We start from the raw sequence: 19,765 nt of genomic DNA, 5'->3' as shown, positions 1-19,765 counted from the left end.
TTGGAAGAGAAGAAATTTATAAACAAGACAAAATATTTCAATCTTCATTTGATGTAGTACCATCATTCTTCACGATGGCTACCTTCTTGACCTCTAAACAACCATTCTTCAAAGAGCCTTTTTTACCCCACAAAAGTCACTTTAAGGATACAGAGTTTTAGAAAATAAGTTACTTCTACATAGGGTATATAACAAAAAAGATGTCTTAAAGGCACTTTAGCTCTTCTACTTAGAAGAAACTGTTGAGAGTCAAATAAGTAACTTTAAATTACTCTTTACTACCTGAGAGCTAATAAAGATACACTATCACAATTTTCCTAAATTTCTGTCAGCTTTAGAGGCACCTGGCTGGCCCAGGGTAGAGCATGTGACTCTTGAACTCAGGGTCATGAGTTTAAGCCTCATGTGGGCATGGAGCCTACTAAAAAAAAAAAAAAAAAAAAAAAAATTTGTCAGCTTTACTTGCTAAAGGCAAAATGTGCAAAAAATTACGCCTGTGGACTCAAACATTGTTCTTCCACAAAGAAAAAGAGAGAATGCCATCAAATTGTCTATTTTTAAAGGCTGAGGCCACTGGTAAGCTAACTTCAGCAGCATTTATATATAGCTTAAATGTGGAAATGGATGACACCCCATCAAGGTAAGAACAGAAGTCAAGCTACTAAAATTTCAAGATAGAATTGTCTATTATGTAAACCATGTACCCAGTCTCTCTGTAAGCGACAACAACTAGTATCAAATAGGAAAGCACTCACCTAAGGATTTAACTACCAGTTGTCTTCAGCGCACTGAGTGATCTGCTTGGAAAAGAACCTGTGGCATGGGCTGTAAAAATGTTGCAAGCTGCCTGTTCTGTGAATAAAGACTGGAACACAGCCCCGCTCATTTGTTTATGTATTGTCTATGGCTGCTTTTATATTGCAGTGGTGGAGTTGAATTGTTCTGACAAAGATTAGGCTGTAAACCTAAAATATTTACTATCTGGCTCTGTAAGAAAAAGTCTGATCTATGGCATGGTTTTTCAAACATTAGAAAAAGCGTACAAATCATCTTGGGATCTTGTTAAAATGCAGATCTCATTCAGAAGGTCTGACATGAGTGAGACCATAGAGTCTGTGTTTCTGAGAAGCTCCAGGTAATGCCAGTGCAGCTGGCTGGCTCAGCACACTTTCAGTTGCAGGGGTTTAAGGTATGCAGTGATCTACTCTGCTAGTGTAGTGTTTCTCAACCTGTGACAGTTTTGTGCTACGGTGTACATACAGGACAGCTCCTTAACCCAGCTCTGTATGTCCGTAGTGATGCTGCTGAGAAACCTTGAATTCTGAGCAAGTTACTAGCCTCAAATGCATATCAGAGTCAATTAGAGACAGGAAAAATACCAACACCCCTTTTAGTTCTGGCCATGAATAATGGGCATCTGACCTCCCCTCCTGCTGTGAAAGCCCATGAAATAAATGCAATATAAGAAAGTTGGACAAAATATATGAAGCAACTTATGAGGCACAGAAAATAAACAAGGCTGTGATTCTTGAAGCAAGGAAAACAACCCAGATCTTAGGCTACAATTTCAGATGGTATTTACCTTAGATCAGCCTCCAAAAGGTCGGAAGTCAGGACATGACTCAAGTTGACCCACCAATAAATACCTCCCAGGACAAAAGTCAGTATTCTCTAAAAGAATACAGTAAAATGTAGAGTTTCAAGAACTGACTAGCATCCACAGGATTCAGCTCATAATAAAACTTTACCACACAGGGAACAGGAAAATGTGAAAAGAAGAGAAATAGATGTGACCCAGATGGTAAAATTATCAAACAAGGACAATGAAACCTCTATGTAAGTATGTTCAAGGACTTAAATGAAAAGTTAAACATAACTAGTGAACATATTGGGGGACTCAGCAGAGAAATGAGAAATACAAAGTGCTTCTAGAATGGAAAAATACAGTACATGAAATTAAAAATCCACCAGTTAGGTTTAATAATCAACTAGAGGCCAGGCAAAGGATCAGACTGGAGCACGGCAAGATAAAAGACTAAATTGAAAAAACAGAGCCTCAGAAAAGGGCTGTGAGAAAAGGTAAAGAATTCTAACTTGCATGTATTTGGATCTCAGAAGGAGAAGAGGGATTAAGGGCATGAAACAAATCAGAGCTGAAGCTTTTCCAGTTTGATGAAAATTACTGACCCAGAGATAAAAAAAAAGCTCAATGAACCCAGAGCAGAATAAACATAAAGACAGCCATCTCTAGAAAACCAAAAATAAAGAAGCAAATATTAAAAGCAGCCAGAAGAGACACATACAAGAATGTCAATGATAAGAGTAACTGCTAACTTATTAGAAAAAACAAATGAGATAGGAAACAGCATCTTTAAGTTCAGAATGAAAAATCCCATACCCAGTTAACCCTTCACAGTGAAGGTGAGGGGCATGTAATTCCAGACAAGACAGTAAGTACATTCAACTTAATTCCTTCTTCTAATTACTACTAAAATGTTTTAGACAAAAGCAACTAACAGAACTTTCTCCAAGTTGTAGAACAGAAGGCAGACTGGATAAGGGCCTTACTACACAAGTAAGGACACAGCCACTAGTCTCACTCCAACCCCCTTCCTTTTTAATGCCTGTTTAACTCAGCCTGGGCTATAATATGGTCTACAGTTTGAAACAGCAATATACACAGACCAAAAAGGTCCAAGGAAAGCCTTCTGTCTTTAAACAATGGATCAGCCAGAGGGCAAGTATACAGTTCAGAATACTTTTACTATACCTGTTGTACTCTAGATGAATACCATGAGAAAAGCTGTACCCTTCCCACTTCCCACGAGGTGGTGTGGAAAGTGGGGAGTAGAGTCCTGTCATGTATCGCCACCCTGTGCTAACCAGGGAGCACACCTACCTCTCCCCACTGAGGAGACTAAAGCAGAGCCTTGTCAGCAAGACCATCCCCACACTAACAAAGCAGTATCCTCTCCCACTGGGGTTATTTATGAGACAGTAACCTGTCAACAACTCCAGCCTGAACAACTGAGGTGGTACTTCTCCCTCCCTGCCAGATGCTTTGGAGACTCAAGGGATAGTGTGGAGAGGAGCCTACTGACCCATCATTGCCATGCATTAAGAAAAGGTAATACCCCACATCCTTCTAAGTAGAAAACCCTGTTCTAGGCAATTAACAGACTACAAGAGAGATAACTAGTTAAGCTATAGAAAAAAACTGGCCCCAGAAACCAATGGGATCTAACTGATATAGAGAACTCCACCTGAAAACAGAAGAATGCATGTTCTTTTCCATTGCCATTGGAACATTCAGCAAGACAGATCATACCCTGGGTCATAAAATAAACCTTAACAATTTAAAAAGTATAGAAAGTGTATTTTCAGATAATAATATAAATTAGAAATCAGTAACAAAGAAAATGGAAAAAAAAATCTTCAAACACTTAGCTCTAATAACCAAGGTATCAAAAGAAGTCTCATGAAAAAGTACAAAATTAAAAAATATAATACATGAGGATTTATGGGATGTAGTTAAATCAGGACTTAACAGGACATTTATAGCATTAAATACTACAGTAGGAAATAATGAAAGGGTTAAAAACAAACTAGAGAAAGAAAAGGGAAAATAAACGAAGAATCAAGCTGAAAAAATAGGAAAATCTCCACAAACACTTGAAAATTTAAAAACATTCTTTTGGGACACCAGGTGGCTCAGCTGGTTAAGTATCCACCTTTGGCTCAGGTCATCCCAGGGTCCTGGGGTCAAGCCCCACATCAGGCTCCTTGCTCAGTGGGGAGCCTGCTTCTCCTCCCTGTCCCTCTCCCAGTTTGCCCTCACTCTCTCAAATAAATAAAATCTCAAAAAAATTAAAAACATTTTTCTGAAAGGTCAGAGACCCAAGATAAAAACATACTGAAGTAAATGAAAATATATCAAAACATATGGAATATATCTAAAACAGTGCTAGAAATCTATAATATTAAATACCTAGGAAAAAAGAGAAGTCTCAATTCAATAATTAGACTTAAGTCTCCATCTCAAGAAACTAGGAAAAATAGATCCATAGCGGAAAGAAGAGCAGAAATCAGTGAAACTGACAATAGAAAAAGAGAAAAAAGCTCATTCTTTGAAAAACACCAATAAAATTGAAAAACTCCCAATATCTAGAAAGAAGTACTTCTACAGACTCCACAGCCATTTACAGGAGTTAAATAAGGGAATACTATGAACATTTCTACACAAAAATGACCGCTTAGATAAAATGGACCAATTCTTAGAAAACCACAAATAATCAGAACTAATTCAAGATGAAATAGATTAAGGGTTGGTAAACTCTGGTCGACAGTCATATCCAGCCCACCACCTGTTTTTGTAAAGCTACCAACTAGGAATGAATTTTATATATTTAAATGGTTGGAAAACACATTTTGTGGATTTCAAACTTACATGCCATAAAATTTTCTTGGAACTCAGTGATACTCATTTATGTATTGTGCGTGATGCTTTTGTGCTACAATGCACAGATGAATAGTTGTAACAGAGACCATGTGACCCTGTAAAACCTAAATATTTAACTATCTGGCTTTTTGCAGAGAAGTTTGGCCACTCTTAATATTGAATTCATAGGGGCGCCCGGGTGGCTCCGTGGTTTAAAGCCTCTGCCTTCAGCTCAGGTCATGATCTCAGGGTCCTGGGATCGAGCCCCGCATTGGGCTCTCTGCTCAGCAGGGAGCCTGCTTCGTCCTCTCTCCCTCTCTGCCTGCCTCTCTGCCTACTTGTGATCTCTGTCTGTCAAATAAATAGATAAAATCTTTAAAAAAAATACTGAATTCATAGTTAAAAAGGAATAAAATCCTTAGGCCCAGATCATTTTACTGGAGAATTCTCAAACATTTTAAAAACTCTACCCCCACCTCCAAAAAAGAGAGCGGGAAACAAAAAGAACAGCAATTCTACTCATTCTCTTCCAGAAAATAGAAGGAAGACTTCTCATTTTATGAGGTCAGCATTGCCATGATACCAAAACCAGACAAAGACATAGAATAAAAAGAAAACTGTATACCAATAGTTCTCATTAACAAATGTAAAAGTCCTCAACAAAATACTAGCAAATTGAATCCAGCAACATGTGAAAAGAATAATACACCATGACCTTGTGGGGTTTATTCAGGGAGTCAAAGACTAGTTCAGTGTCTTGATTCAAACGCTAATAAATGTCATCCACCATGGCGAAAGTATAAAGCTGAAAAATCATATGATTGTATTATTAACTGATACAGAAAACCATTTGATAAAATCAATACCCATTCATGGTAACTTTAATACACTAGAAATGCAAGTGAGCTTTATAAACTTGATAAAGAACACCTACCAAAATCTATAGCTAACATACTAAATGGCGAAAAGTAAAAAAGTGGAAACTCACATGTTCAACACTACATCCACAATACCATGTACTTACTAATAAAAAGGGATGAACTAAACTATGATACATGCAAAACTCAGATGGATCTTTAGAGCATTACAGTGAATGAAATAAAGCCCATCTCAACAAGTTATGTAGTTTATAATTTGATTTTTACAACATGCTGAAGATATCAAATATACTAATGCAGAACAAATCAGTGCTTTCCAGGGATTAGGATAAGGGGGAAGGTGCCCCTATAAAGCAACACACAGAAGTTTCTTTGTAAAGGACTTTCTTTCTAGAACAGTTCTGTAGAGTAATTGTGGTGGTTACTCTATACATGTAGTAAAATTTCACAGGAACATACACACAAATGCATGTAAAAACTGATGACCAAATAAGGTAGTTAATAGTATGTTCTTGGTTTTGAAAATTATACTATGGTTATAGGATGGTCATTGGGGAAGCTGAGTGAAGGGTACATGGGAGCTCTCTGTTATTTTTGCAATTACTTTAAAATGTTAATAAATTCAGAAGTAAAATATAGTTCCCCCTCTCCCCACACCAAAAAAAAGTAAAGGTGAAATAAAGATAGTTTCAGACAGGTAAGAAGTGAGAACTAGTCTCCAGGAAACCTATAGTACAATAAATGTTAAACTTTTTTTTTTTTTTTAAAGATTTATGTATTTATTTTAGAGGGAAAATAAGAAAGAGCAGGAATGGGAGGAGGGTCAGAGAGGGAAACAAGCAGACTCCCCAGTGAGTGGGGAGTCTGACACATGGCTTGATCTCAGGACCCTAGATCATGACCTGAGTTGAAACCAAGAATTGCCCACTTAACCGACTGAGCCTCCTGGGTGCCCCTAAAGGAATTTTTCCAGGAGGAAGGGAAATGAACCAACTGTAAACTCAAATGGGGATATTTAAGACTTCTTCTTCTTCCTTTAATTTGAAATAAAACTGATTTTTTAAAGCACCATAGTTAACTGCATTGTGGAATTAATTACATATTAATTAGTTTTATAAAAATGAAATGTATGACAATGATAGCAACAAGGATAGGGGATAAATGGAAATGTGTTTTCACAAGGTTCTTACATTATATATGAAGTGGTATATTAGATCAAGGTAGATTGTGGTATCTAAGTTTAAGATGTATATTGTAATTTCTAGAGCTATGCTAATATAGTAGCCACTGACCACATATGACTTGAACACTTGAAATATGGCTAGTCTGAATTAAGGTGTGCTGTTAGTAAACAAACCAGATTATGAAGACTTACTATGAAAAAAAAGAATGTAAAATGTTTCAATTTTTATTACAATGTTTTGGGTATTGGTTTAGAGTATATTATTAAAGTAAACTTTACCTGTTTCTTTAAAATTACATATGTGGCTTACATTATATTTCTGTTAGAGTGGTTTTAGAGCTGGGGTTTGCAGACTTCTCCTTTGAAGGGCAGATAGTAAATATTTTAGGATTTTGGAGCAGACAGTCTGTGTGACAGTTACTCAGCTTTGCCACTATAGCATGAAAGAAGCTGTAGACAATATGTAAGAGACTTAGCAAATAAGGATGGCTAGGTTGTAATATAACTATTTACAGAAGTAGGTGGCTTGCTGAATTTGGCCCATAGGCCATAGCCTGCTGAGCTAAAGTACCCACTACAACAAAAACAAAAGCCCAGAAACCAAAAAAGAACCCTCAAAAGTTTAAAAATTGAAGAGATGAGAGACAAATTCTTCATTACTCCAAAAGAAAGCAGGAGGGAGGTAAAAAGTGACAAAGAATAAACGGCAAAAAAGAAATCAAATAGATTGTAGATATAACTCAACTACGATGATTATATTAAATGGATATGGATAGATTAAAAGGAAATTTTGTGAGGTTGTACAAAAGAAAAGGACAAACTCTGTTAATTTACAAAAGTACTCACAGACACAAAGAAAACTCCACACTGAGCAGAGAGCCCAACACAGGCCTTAATCCCATGAAGCCAGAATCACTACCTGAGCCAAAACCGAGAGTCAGGTGCTTAACTAACTGTGCCACCCAGGTGCCCCACTATACATTTTAGAAAAGAGACTTAAGTTTAGCTTTTATCTTAAGAAGCTTGAAAGAAGAGAGTACCTAAAGTAAGTAAAAGGAAGGAAATGATGAAGAATGGAAATTAGTGAAATAGAAAAAAAAAAAATCAACAGTAGATAAATCAACAAATCCAAAAACTGGTTTTTTGAAATGATCAATAAAAATGATAGGCATCTAGCTAGACTATCAAAAAAAGAAAGAGACTAAAAAGTTACCATTATCAAGAATGAAAGAAGGGACATCAAAATGGATACTGAAGATGTTAAAAGGATAATAGTATCATGAACTACATAATGCTGAGAAATTTTACAACTTAGATGAAATGGACAAGTTCCTTGAAAGATACATATTACCAAAATTGACACAAGAAGAAAAAATCTAATAATGTCATTATTCATAATTAAAAATTTTCCTACAACAAAACTCTAGACTCAGATGATTTTCTTACTAAATTGTATTAAACAATTATGAAAGACAAATCTTAGTAAAACACTTCATGAAAATAGACACCTCCAACCGATACAATGACCTGAAAACAAAAGCACCCAAGGATATTATGAGGAAAGAAATTACAGATCAAGATCTCTCATTAATGTAGATATAAGAAAAACCCCTTAATGGAATAATAGCAAATCAAATTCAGTATGACAACACATTATGACTAAATGGGTTTTATCCAGAGACAAAAGGTTGATTTAATATTCAAAAACCAATGTAATTCCTTATACTAGTAAAGGAGAAAAATCATATGATCAGGAGATCCCAAAAAATTACTTAATATACATCCATGACTTAAATTTTGTTTTCTTTCAACAAACTACAATGAAATTTCCTCAGCCTGATAAAGGGCATTTAGGAAAAAACCTACAGCTAACATCATACTTAATGGTTAAAGAATGAATATTTTCCACCAAAGAACAGGAACAAAGCAAGAATGCCCACTCTTGATGTAGTATTAGAGGTCATGGCAGGTGTGATAAAGCATGAAAAAAAGATATAAAAGGCATACATGTTGGAAAGGACGAGGTAAAACTCCATTCACAAACATGATTGATGATGTAGAAAATTCTAAGAATCTATCAAAGAACTACTAGAATTAAAAAGTGAATTTAGAAAGATCCCAAGATTCAAGGTCAATATATAAAATGATATTTACAATAGAATTTAAAATATTTAGAGATAATTTTAATGGAAAATATGTAAGATGTCTACACGAAAAAACTACCGAACACTGTTGAGAGAAATTAAAGATCTATATAAATGGAGAGGAGTATCAGTTTCATGCGTTCGAAGACTCCAGTGTGTTGCCCCTAAACTGATCTTTAGATTGAGTAGAGTCACCATCAAAATCCCATTGTGCTTTTTAGTGGAAGTTGACAAACGGGTTCTTAAATTTTATGGAAAGGGACAGAACCTAAAATGGCCAGTGCATTCTTGAAGAAAAGTGTTGAAGGACTTCTACTAATTTCAGTAATTGATCCAGTGTAGCTCTGGTATAAGGACAAAGAGATTGAGAGAAGAGAATAGAGTCCAGAAACAGACCATTACTTATAATGTCAGGGGATTTTTGAAAAAGATTCCAGTGAAACTTAATTAGGAAAAGGAACCTCTTCTTACACATGGTGCTGAGACAGCTGGCTCTCTATAATGTAAGAGAAGGAATCTTAACCCCTTACACCATATACCAGAATGATTTGACATGGCTCATAGACTCAAAATGAAAACTAAAACTATAAGCCTTTTTAAAAATGTATAGTAACCTGTGACTGTAAGATAGGCAAAATTTTCTCAGGTTTCTTTACAGAAAAAAAAAAAAAGATAAATTAAACTTCCAAGAAAAATAACACAGTTTTTGCTCACTGAAGACACTGTTAAATAAATGATAGGCTACACACTAGAACATATCCATAGTATAGATGTATAAAGAATACCTACAACTCAGTAATAAAGAGACAATCATCCACATAAAAATGGATCAAGACATTTCATGAAAGAAGATACAGGATGGGCAGTGAGCACATGAAAAAGTGCCCACAGATACTAATTATCAGGTACATAACTGGAATCAACAGAGATACTAATACATAAATGTTGGAATGGCTAAAATTAGAAAGGCCAACAGCGAATGTTGGGGAGGATCTGTGATTACTGGTGGGAGTATAAAATGGAAGTATTTGTCAACTTTTTATTAAGGTGAACATACATCTGCCCTATGAAATAGCAGTTCCACTTCTCAGGACAAACAAAATGTATCCATAGAAGGACTTGTGACACAAAGCTATTATTCATGGTGACTAGAGCCAGGGGCAGCCCAGTTATTAATGGGAGACTGGATATATGAATTATGATGTAGTTCCACAATGGAGTATTACTCAACAAGAAAAAGAAGAAATGACTAATATATGCAGCAGTATGGATGAACTTCAAAAATACATGCTGAGGAGTGCCTGGGTGGCTCAGTGGGTTGGGGCCTCTGCCTTTGACTCAGGTCATGATCCCAGGGTCCTGGGATCGAGCCCTGCGTCAGGCTCTCTGCTCAGCGGGAGGCCTGCCTCCCTCTCTCTCTCTGCCTGCCTCTCTGCCTACTTGTGATCTCTGTCAAATAAATAAATAAAATCTTAAAAAAAAAAAATACATGCTGAGTGAAAAAAGCCAGACACAAGAGTTTATACTGTGTGACTATATGGTATGTGACTTTCTAGAAGAAGCCAAACTAGCCTAGTAATGAAAATCAGAACAGTGGTTGTCTGGGGGAAGAGGCCTAACTGAGAAAGAGAACAAAGCTTTCTGGAATGATCAAATCTGTATACATGTATCACAATGCTATCCCAATGAAAATAAATCAAAGTCTTTGCTTAGAACCTGGGCATCAGTATTTTTATAGTCCCTCCCTACCTCCATACATAAGTGATTCTGGTAGACAGTAATGGTTGAAAAAGAACCCTCAAGAATCTCAAAATTTTGTCACCAAGCAGTATTGTAATTTTATAAATGGGAACTATAACTGCAAAAGATTCTTACTAGTACTAAAGAGTGTTCTCTGGATAAACATGCATGCTTGCTGGTTGGATAAGAAATGCCCAACTTGTATATGTCTAATTTTTGTCCTGGCTGCCAAGAAGTTCAGAGCCAAATTCAGTGTTCAGTTTAGTGATTAACATCCCAGCTGCCTGATATACCAATTTGTGGGGCGGGGGTTGGGAAACGGAAGATGGGGGTATTAAACTATCCTGTTTCACATTTTAAACTACCTCAAATCATTTGGGGGAAAATGACGGTATATAAATCATAGAAAATGTTGGTCATTTTGGAAAAAAATTTCTTTTTCACTGAAGATATAAATACATTGTATGCTGCTGCTTGTCAAAAAAAAGGCAGTTCTGGAAGGACTTTTGCTATTGCTTGGATGAGTCCTCTGCTAAAGGTAGGTCACTACCCAACCAAATGATGTAATAACATTAAAAAATGCATCATTTTAAAATACAACTATATCAACAGGGAGACTCTTCACTTACCTTCGATTATAAGGGTGAGACTGGAGGAACCCACGTAAGAGATGGAATATGTTAAGAGTCCCTAATGGATCATAGATGGCATAAAAAATTGAAGTGCACTTCATTACATTCTTAGGCTAAAGAAAGAAATCAGATCAGTACGCAAATGTGCTCACTGTCGTTCTGTTTCTATGATGACTGGTGTCGGCTGCTTTGATTTTATCCACTGGATAGGATAGTTTTTTGCCCTTTCTCATTTAACAAAACCATACAACCTTGGCCCTCAGGAGAAAATATAATTTCTTTACTCCCATAGGGCATATTCTAATGCAACATGAAGGAAAAAAGAAAAAAAGCCTCTCACCTGAGCTGTCTCACTGCTAAGCAATCCAGTCGGTGGCTCCACTTTTTGCACTTTTCTCCCTGTTAAGCAGGACTCAGCACTTCTCTCACTATGGATGTTTTTCTCTATTAACCTATTTTGCATCTGATTGACTTGCTTTGTTGCAGCCTTTCCAGAAACAACCTGTTGATAGAGAGTAATCATGTATAATGAAAACTTTTGACACTTGTTTAAAAAAAAAACCAAAATGCATTCAGATCCAGATTCTTGAAAATTCTAAACTTGCCAAGGTTTGTAAAAAGGAAGAAATAAAGAGGAAACCAACAAATGGATATTATGGAAAGAATATAGAAGTTGGCAAGATCCAGACCTTTCTCATCAATAGTACAAGACCAATTAAAATTAGTGTCACTGTTATACGCTCTTTAGAAATTATCTTATTGAAAACGGCATTTTTACAGAAAACTGTCACATTCTCAAACTGCACATGAATTCATTATTAACCTTTGCTGGGAGTGGATCCAATACATCTTTTTAGTTTAAATTCTTATTAATTAGAATCTTAGTTTTCTATCATTGAAGTGAGCCTAATTAATGTGAACGTATAAAAGGAGCTTGTGATGTTGCTTACTTTTTTTATACAGGTAATTTAACCTTTCAGCAGATGAGTCACAGTTCATGTCACCTAGTACTGTGATCCAGTATCAGAGGTTAAGTTCTACAACAAGCCTGCTGTCTCTGAGGGTTCTTTTTCACACCACGGTGTTTTCTGGGGGATGACTGACTCTCAATAACCTTGAAGTAGACACGGAAATAGAAGGGCAGATCCCACAATAGAGTTGGAAGATTGAAAGCCACAGTGAAGACCCTTATGTGAAGTATTTGCTCAGCAGCTTCGTGTTTACAGCAGCTGAAAGTGCCATCACCTTTTTTCATGGGTTAAATAGGGGGCAGAAGATAGGAACAGCACAAGGGGAAATAATGGAGTAGCCAGTGCCAAAACGGAGAATGAATTACATTGGCTGGGCAAGCAGAGCCTTAATTTGTAGTCTCTCGATTTTTAGCTTCTATTGCCAAATGTGTTCACTCCTTCCCTTTAAAATATGCTGGTGTTTTGTGGCTAGGTCTAAGCTGTCACAACACCATTCCTTATTCACCCCTCCTCCTGGATTCCAGCTTCTCAAAGGAGAGAGCAAAGTCATTGCTTTTCAGTAACCCGACAATTGGAATTGTTCCCTCATCACTCAGGGTTTCTTTATTTTCACCACTCGACTCTCCCAAACTACTGGGGAAATTCATGTGTGTAACCATCTTCTGAGTCTCTCTCCCACTGAAGTCATCTTGGTGATAAATGCTCATCATACCACAGGGTGAAACAAAGGGCTTCCCAAGGCTGCTGTACACCGTTCATCCTAATAAAAGACTAGCTTGCCGATCATTGTGAAAATGTGTCTTATGATATAAAGGATTAGTTGAGATACTAGTTGAGGTTTTTAAAGTCTCCTGGATGCTAGGCACTTTAGGTAGAACGGGTTTTGGCCTGGGAGCCTCTGATGTACAAACAAAATTTGATCTAATATAGTCAGTCCTCCGTGAGGCTTTCTGGAAGAGATGGTGCCTCCTGGATCTGCTGTCAGTTGGCCGGATGGTTAGGTTGTGCTGCCATAAGCACTTCTAGCTAATAAAGTGATATCCAGTTTATGAAAAATTTCTATTTCTAGGGAAACTTTTGAAATGGTAAGAGTGGAATGAGATGATTAAGTTTTACTCAGTTGTGAACAGAGGTAAAACTTTTCTCAAATACATAAAAGTAAGTACAGGAAACACTCTGGGCATCTCACATAATCAAACAAAATGATACTGTCCAAATTTGGGTCAGTTTCAAGAAAGTGGCTATTCAAATAAGGCATTTTTTATTTAATCTTCCACCGGCACTTCACAGTATTCTAAGAAATCAGGAATACTCTGGCCTCCTAAAATTCAGTAAGCCAACAATATGCTCATAATTGAGAATTTATACTCTCCTTTTCTCACACAGAAGTATGAAGACAAGCTTAACAATTATTTTGAGAAGGCTCAAGAAAGAACTATATACATTTTTAAGTTCAATGCAAGGATTACTACAACCAATAATAATATATTCACCCCTGGATTTGCTGTAGGAGCCTCAGATTCAGGGTACATGAAAGGACAAGCTTTCACTTGTCTGAAATGTAGGACAGCTTGAATGTTTCACTGTCCTACGGTTGCTCCTCTGTCTAGGTCGAGCATTTCGGAAGGATGGGTGGCTCATTATGCCCAGGTCTCTGTGCTGTTACAGTATGGACTTGGGTATCCCAACACCGAGGGAGATGTGATAAGCTGATCAAAGGGTCCACTACTGGCTCTTGAAGAAACAGCTTATTTAAGGGTTGAATGGGGGCCTTCAATAATGCTGGTTTTCCAGCTTGGCTTAGCATTCTCATCTGGGAATTCTAGAGCTTTAGCTCACCTCAATAAGCGTTCTTACTGAAATATGGTTTCCTTCAGTGAATTTTGGACATTAAATCCCAGTGGAAGGCATCAACAGACTGTAGTAGCCCTGATGATAGATTCTTCTAATTTGACAGTGTTACCTCAGGAGCCGTCGGAGCTGCTAAAGAGTGATTTCAGCTACACAGACCATCATTTTGATTGAGGCAAATGCCCCAAAAGATTTGCTTTTGAGGAAAAAAATATCAGTGTCTCTCCTGTCTTGACAAAAATTCATTTCCAATTTAACTCTAGTAACAGTATTTGAGGACTTGTGCAAGGCAGCAGCTCAGTTTACAGGAACAGTTTATGATGCCTAGTAAAACCCAGTATTGGAAAAATACCTCATTTTTCTTTTGCAAAAACATGCTGTAAGTTTGCCAAGATTCTTATGGTGATGTGCTATTTTCTAACACCTAACCAAAACATATTTTTGTTAGGAATACTAAATTTAAAAGGCACAACCACTTATACTGAGGGTAATAACTTGGACAAAATTAACATTTATAACTTTCTTTTGAATACTGAATGATACAAATATTTTGTTTATCTAACTGTGTATGTTTTCTGGTTCACTGACTTGTTTCTAAGTGTCTTTGTCCAAAAAATTTAAGTCCAGAATTCATTCAGTATTCTATTAAATAACTAGAGTAAGCCATGTTTGAAGTAGCAAAGGTTTTTAGTTACTAGTAAGGGGATTCTGTCTGTGATTAAAAAGAGAAATTTGGAGCCATGTGATTGGTGCTCATTCTGGACCTAAAATGATTATTGTTATGAAAGTAGTCAATTGCAGAAACTATCCTATACTTCTATCATTCACGGGAACTGAGTACATAACAGTTTACATTGTCATATTTTGCTTTTAAACATTTTCGAGTTTGGTTTTTGCAACATTACAAAATCTGTAAACTTTAAAAATTCAGATACCTTGGGTTTAGCCACATGGTGAACCCATTTTTATGACTATTAAATATATTCGTGCACTTAAAATACTACAGAAGTTAAGTCATTATTCAATAAATATTGATCTGCTGTGGTATATACCCTCAAATCATCTTACTGTCTATACACTGGGGCTGGTCATACTGTTAGAAATTAACTAAGGTCTTAAGAATGCACATTATTCTTTGTGTTTTCTTTTTACTCATAATCAAAGTGCTCTAATCAAAAGGGAAGAATAAAATATTTTTGATTGAGGCTCATTGGAAAAATGCACATTGGAAAAATGTTTTATGTTCTATTCTCTGCATATAAAAATGGTTTCACAACAAACATCCTTTGCTTTTGATGAAACTGAAAATTCTGGTGAATAATAATTAGAATTTTACATTAGAGAATATAACTATCAGTTTTTAAAATGGCTTCCTTTATATTTCAATTAAGTTTATGAAACTGAAAAACTACAAAAAAGGAAAAAAAATCTACTTAAATTAGTGTAGATTAAGTGGTGACCATTATTGCAAGGGAAATACTATGTTAAGGAAATGGCTCTTTGTTTTGTTGCAAAAGTGATAAAAACACAAAAGTCAATAAAACTGTTAAAATAAGTCTCAGTAATTACCAAGATCAAAATCCACTGGCTTTTTATTAAACATGAACTTTTGTTCTGCCTTCTGCAATACGTAAATAGTGCTGACAATTGGTTTGTGAGGCATTTGCTACAATAAAATGTAATTGTATCATGAGAGAAAGGTGACAATCAGGAGATCATGAAAAAATTACATATTCTCACTGGTAGTTAATTAGCCATGCAAAACCTCCTCAAACAGATATTCTCTTCTATTAGGAATGATTACTATGCAGGCCTACAGATGTCAATACCACAGTCATTCAAATACTTCTTTCCCTACTAATTGAAGGTTGTAAAGCTCTGGTGCCAAGGTTTTGCTTCCAAAGAGCTAATTTATGACTAGAAGGATATTTTATGTCTTCAGTTGCAGCAGCTACAAAATTCAGCAAATCAGAACCATCTGTGCACTGATACTTGACTCACCATTCATCTCGCAGCCTATCAGTCACATTAGTTTGCATCCTGCATTCTTGGCTCGTGAACACTTGCGATGATCCAAAGTTCATAAGAAATATTAAAAATGAATGGCATCCTGACCCTACCTTATTGTACACGCATCAGGAAACCCCACCACCACCACCCACATCTTTTGCATATGGACCGTATCAAGGAAGAACTGGACACTTGGATTCCCATCCAGTAAGGCCGCTCACAGCAGTCTCAAGTTGCCCCCGCCCTCTGAGAAATGTTAAGTCCTAATTCTTGTATATTGTTTCAAGTTCTATTTTTTTAAGTTGGTGTGAGCCAGTCAGTTGGAAAATTACAGAGTAAAGGATGAAAAGGTGTAACTTAAAAAAAAAAATTGTAGATTGAAATATCAGTACACACAAGTCATCTAGTTAAATTTAAGAATATCACCATGACTGCCACCAAATTATGACCAAACTGGTAAGCAAAACCAGAGGGAAGTAACTAAAGAGATCTGAAGAAAAGCAGCAAATAAAGGTTCTCATGAGTAAAGTCAGATTAGCCTTTAATCTGACCTTGGTCATATCTCTGTGGCCTCAGTCACTGCTTTCTTTCTTTAACAGTACACTAAATTGGCTATGGATCCTCCTGTTATTCTCTAGGAGACAACAGGTCAAAAGAACTTTCAACAAAATTTCTTGGAGCTGAGTGAGGAGAACTAGTAGTTACATATAATAAGCAAGAAACTGGGTTGTCAGACTCCTTTTGAGACCCCAAACAACTTCATTTGGTAGAAAAGCTTCAGAGAAGGTAATCCTAGGGTCCCAGAGACTAAATTACTTACTTTTTGATTGTCTGGGATATGCACATTTGCACCCTCTCCTCTGGTGGAAAACTCCAGTGGTCCTAAAGGTATTCCACCTGGGTTCAGGATTTTCTTGAGCATTTGATAGTTTGGCTTTTCATCATATGCCAAATTATGAGCACATACCAAATATTCGGCTATTTCACCTGTGAAGTGTTAAATTTTTTAAAATGTTATTCATAATGGGCAAGAATTGTCAAGGTTCTAGTGTCATCAAAACCTCTCTACTCTCTTACACATGCACACAACACACATCCTGAAGAAACTACGAGTGAACACTTTGGTGAAAAGCACTTTTCAAATGATACCCAAAAATGACTGAAATACAGTGACCTGGAGATGTGACAAGATGGGAGAAACTAGTAATTTTTTACATATCTTTGTTGGTATGTTTATTTTTCACTAATCAAAAGAAGCAAATTTTTAAGATTATAGTTAGTGATTTTGACTTATGGGGTGCAATTACTAAGAACTACATGAGTAATATGATAGACCAGGCATGCTTCATACTTCTTTTATGTTGAAGTTTTAAAAATTCAGTTACAAACAAGTGTCACTTATTATAAACCTCCTTACTTTGATGGAAAAAAATACCACTGCAAATTTTAATTCAGGCTTTGATTTTGAGATAATACTAGTACATTTAGAAATGACCTTGAATTCTAGGTTTTTAGCCATGACTAATTTTAGAGTTCACTAGACCTCCCTCAAGCCCACCATCCTTAGCCAGCCGGGTGCCTTCACTTGTGTCATCTTCCTAACAACGGAGCAGAAGGATGAGATGTTGCTACTTTTTTCTTTCTAATGTAATCTCTAACTTAGAACTACATAGCAATCCCCACCCCCCCACACAAAATATGAATGAACTCTTAAACACAAATAGAATTAGTGACCCAAATTTATAAACATTGCTGCCTTAAATGTAGTTTTGCTTTTTTCAGGTGGAGATTCAATCTAAATTCAAGATGAAAGTATATGATGATACCGTATACTTCTTAAAATCTAGCATGTTTTCCTTTCTTGCAGAGATGTTTAGATACTCCACAAACTAGTTTTTATAAGCTTTCCCGTTCAAAAACATATCACTCACACAGACATAAGTACCTCTTACTTTCTCACTAAGTTGCTATATCCCGGTGGCTGGGAAAATCTGGGAAGCTTTGTGGGTTGGCAGGAGTGACTTCCTAATCCTTCCCTTCCCCTCCAGGCCCATCTCCATTCAAAAGGGAACTGCAGACACTGGCTTTCACCCACTATGGGGGAAAAATTCCAAAAGGAACAGTCACCATCCCTTCCCCTTACCAAAGTCAGAGTGACCCTTTCATACCCCATTACCCACAGCCATGTTCAAGGACCATAAGGCTACTGTGGCTAAAATGAGAACTCTTGGCTCCAGGGTTTTTGTTTTTAGTTTCTTGGTATTTGTTTGTTTGTTTTTCCTTTTCTTCTGGATACGGCAGCAATTATGCAACCTAGCTTTCTTCCTTCTCTAATGTTGTAAGGTGTATCACATTCTGTTATGTAACATTCGATCAACCACATCTCTGTTAACTAGTAAATGGTATGGCTGCATCACATTTGTAACTCCTGTTTCCAGAAGCCCATTGCAGGCATCTGATTCCTGAAGGGATGATCAAAAAGAAAAAGAGATTACATTACATTTACTACCATTTTCATGTAAATATTCTGTTGTTCTTTGGCCCTTTTGAGATTGGTAAACTAAGTTTGGTATATGTTATCACAGTTCTATTAACCAAAATATCCCAAATGGAGAAGAGAGCTGAATATTGTGGGAGAATTTTCGCAGGTCATGGTTAGAAGACAATGTAAGATTCCTGGCGCTCCCACAGCTGAAGGCAGCTGTGCTGCCAAGTCTTCATGGGTCTAGGGCTTGGAAAAATGAGGTATGGGTGAGGTAGGAAAGGGAGAAAAAGAAAAGCCACTTCTTATAAATTCGTTATTATCAATCTGAAGCTTGGACTACTGTGATGTATTACTGCCTTAAATGTTAGCCTTCCAAGATCTGGATTTATTAAGTATACTTTTTAATTTACTGGCATATTTCTGGAGCTATAAAACAAAATGCTTTGAGTAGTATGAAGTTATGATATTCTCGAATCATCTGCTTTTAAGCTAATGAAATATTAAGTAACATTACAATCACCTCAGGAGACAGAAACCTATGCAACTATTACTATTACACAAGCTGGACATGCACATTGGAAACTTTTTGGTGGTTTTATTTCATCAACTGCCTTAGTAATAAACCTTTTTACACATTGGATTATCATGCTTGCAGTACCCACTCCTAAGTACAACCAACAGATCTTCAGATAATATTAAAGTTTCAATGTTCTCTGCTTTAGAAATAGAAATCTGCATTTTATAAAATAATAGGATGGACCCAAATAAATGGTTGGTACTGAAAATGGAGAACCTGGCCTTCCTGTCATTTCTCGTTGTAGCTCGGATCTTATCTCCAGTAACAGAAGGGTCCCAGAATATACACAGGCCCACAAGCATTTATCCTGTGCAACCCAGGGCATCAGGGCTTTCTTTTCCATTACTGAGCTGAACAGTTACCTTTTGTGCAGGAGGGGCAGAAAAGGTAAGGGAGATACACAGAGAAAACTTTCTTTCACGTCTCTCATTTCTCCTTTTTGCTGTCCTATTGAGTAAAACTGTATAATTTTGTCCAAATGCCAATAGGCGTATTAGCCAAAAAGGAATACTGGCATTCGGACCAAGTTACTCAGTGCAGTTACAGAAACGAAAAGCTTTCTCATTCCCAACCCACCCCCCACCCAAGGAGAACCCCTCCTCTGTCAGAAGAGGGACTACAGAAGCTGGGAAGCTGGAGGCTCACACTGGGGCAAGCTTAGGACTTGGAGGATGGAGGTGGAAAAGCAGAACTGCTTTGTTCCTCTTTCGTTTCCCATGGAAATGAACATTTTGGTTTCTTGTCAAAGAAAGGCTATAAATATAAGTTCAAGACGATTTAACTCTACATTTAAACTCTCAGATGGAAACTGATGCTATTTGACCTTATCTAGAGGGCCAGTGTACACATTCACTTT

The 19,765-nt window shown here is 36.7% G+C and overlaps 1 protein-coding gene across 1 annotated transcript in view; it reads right to left on the bottom strand.

Moving 5' to 3' along the window:
• The window catches only part of VRK2 (VRK serine/threonine kinase 2), a 117,153-nt gene that overhangs the window by 2,914 nt on the left and 94,474 nt on the right, over positions 1–19,765 (bottom strand). The window contains exons 11-12 of the mRNA XM_080814303.1: positions 16,668–16,834; positions 11,356–11,517 (exon numbers count right to left, since the gene is read on the bottom strand). Of these exons, the coding sequence (XP_080670429.1) occupies positions 11,356–11,517; positions 16,668–16,834 (329 nt within the window). The remainder of the gene's footprint in view (positions 1–11,355; positions 11,518–16,667; positions 16,835–19,765) is intronic.

The sequence above is a fragment of the Martes martes genome, assembly GCF_963455335.1.
Source record: "Martes martes genome assembly, chromosome: 9".
Classification (NCBI taxonomy): Eukaryota; Metazoa; Chordata; class Mammalia; order Carnivora; family Mustelidae; genus Martes; species Martes martes.
The sequence above is the reverse complement of the archived record's forward strand: the minus strand, read 5'-3'. Positions and strand labels throughout refer to the sequence as shown.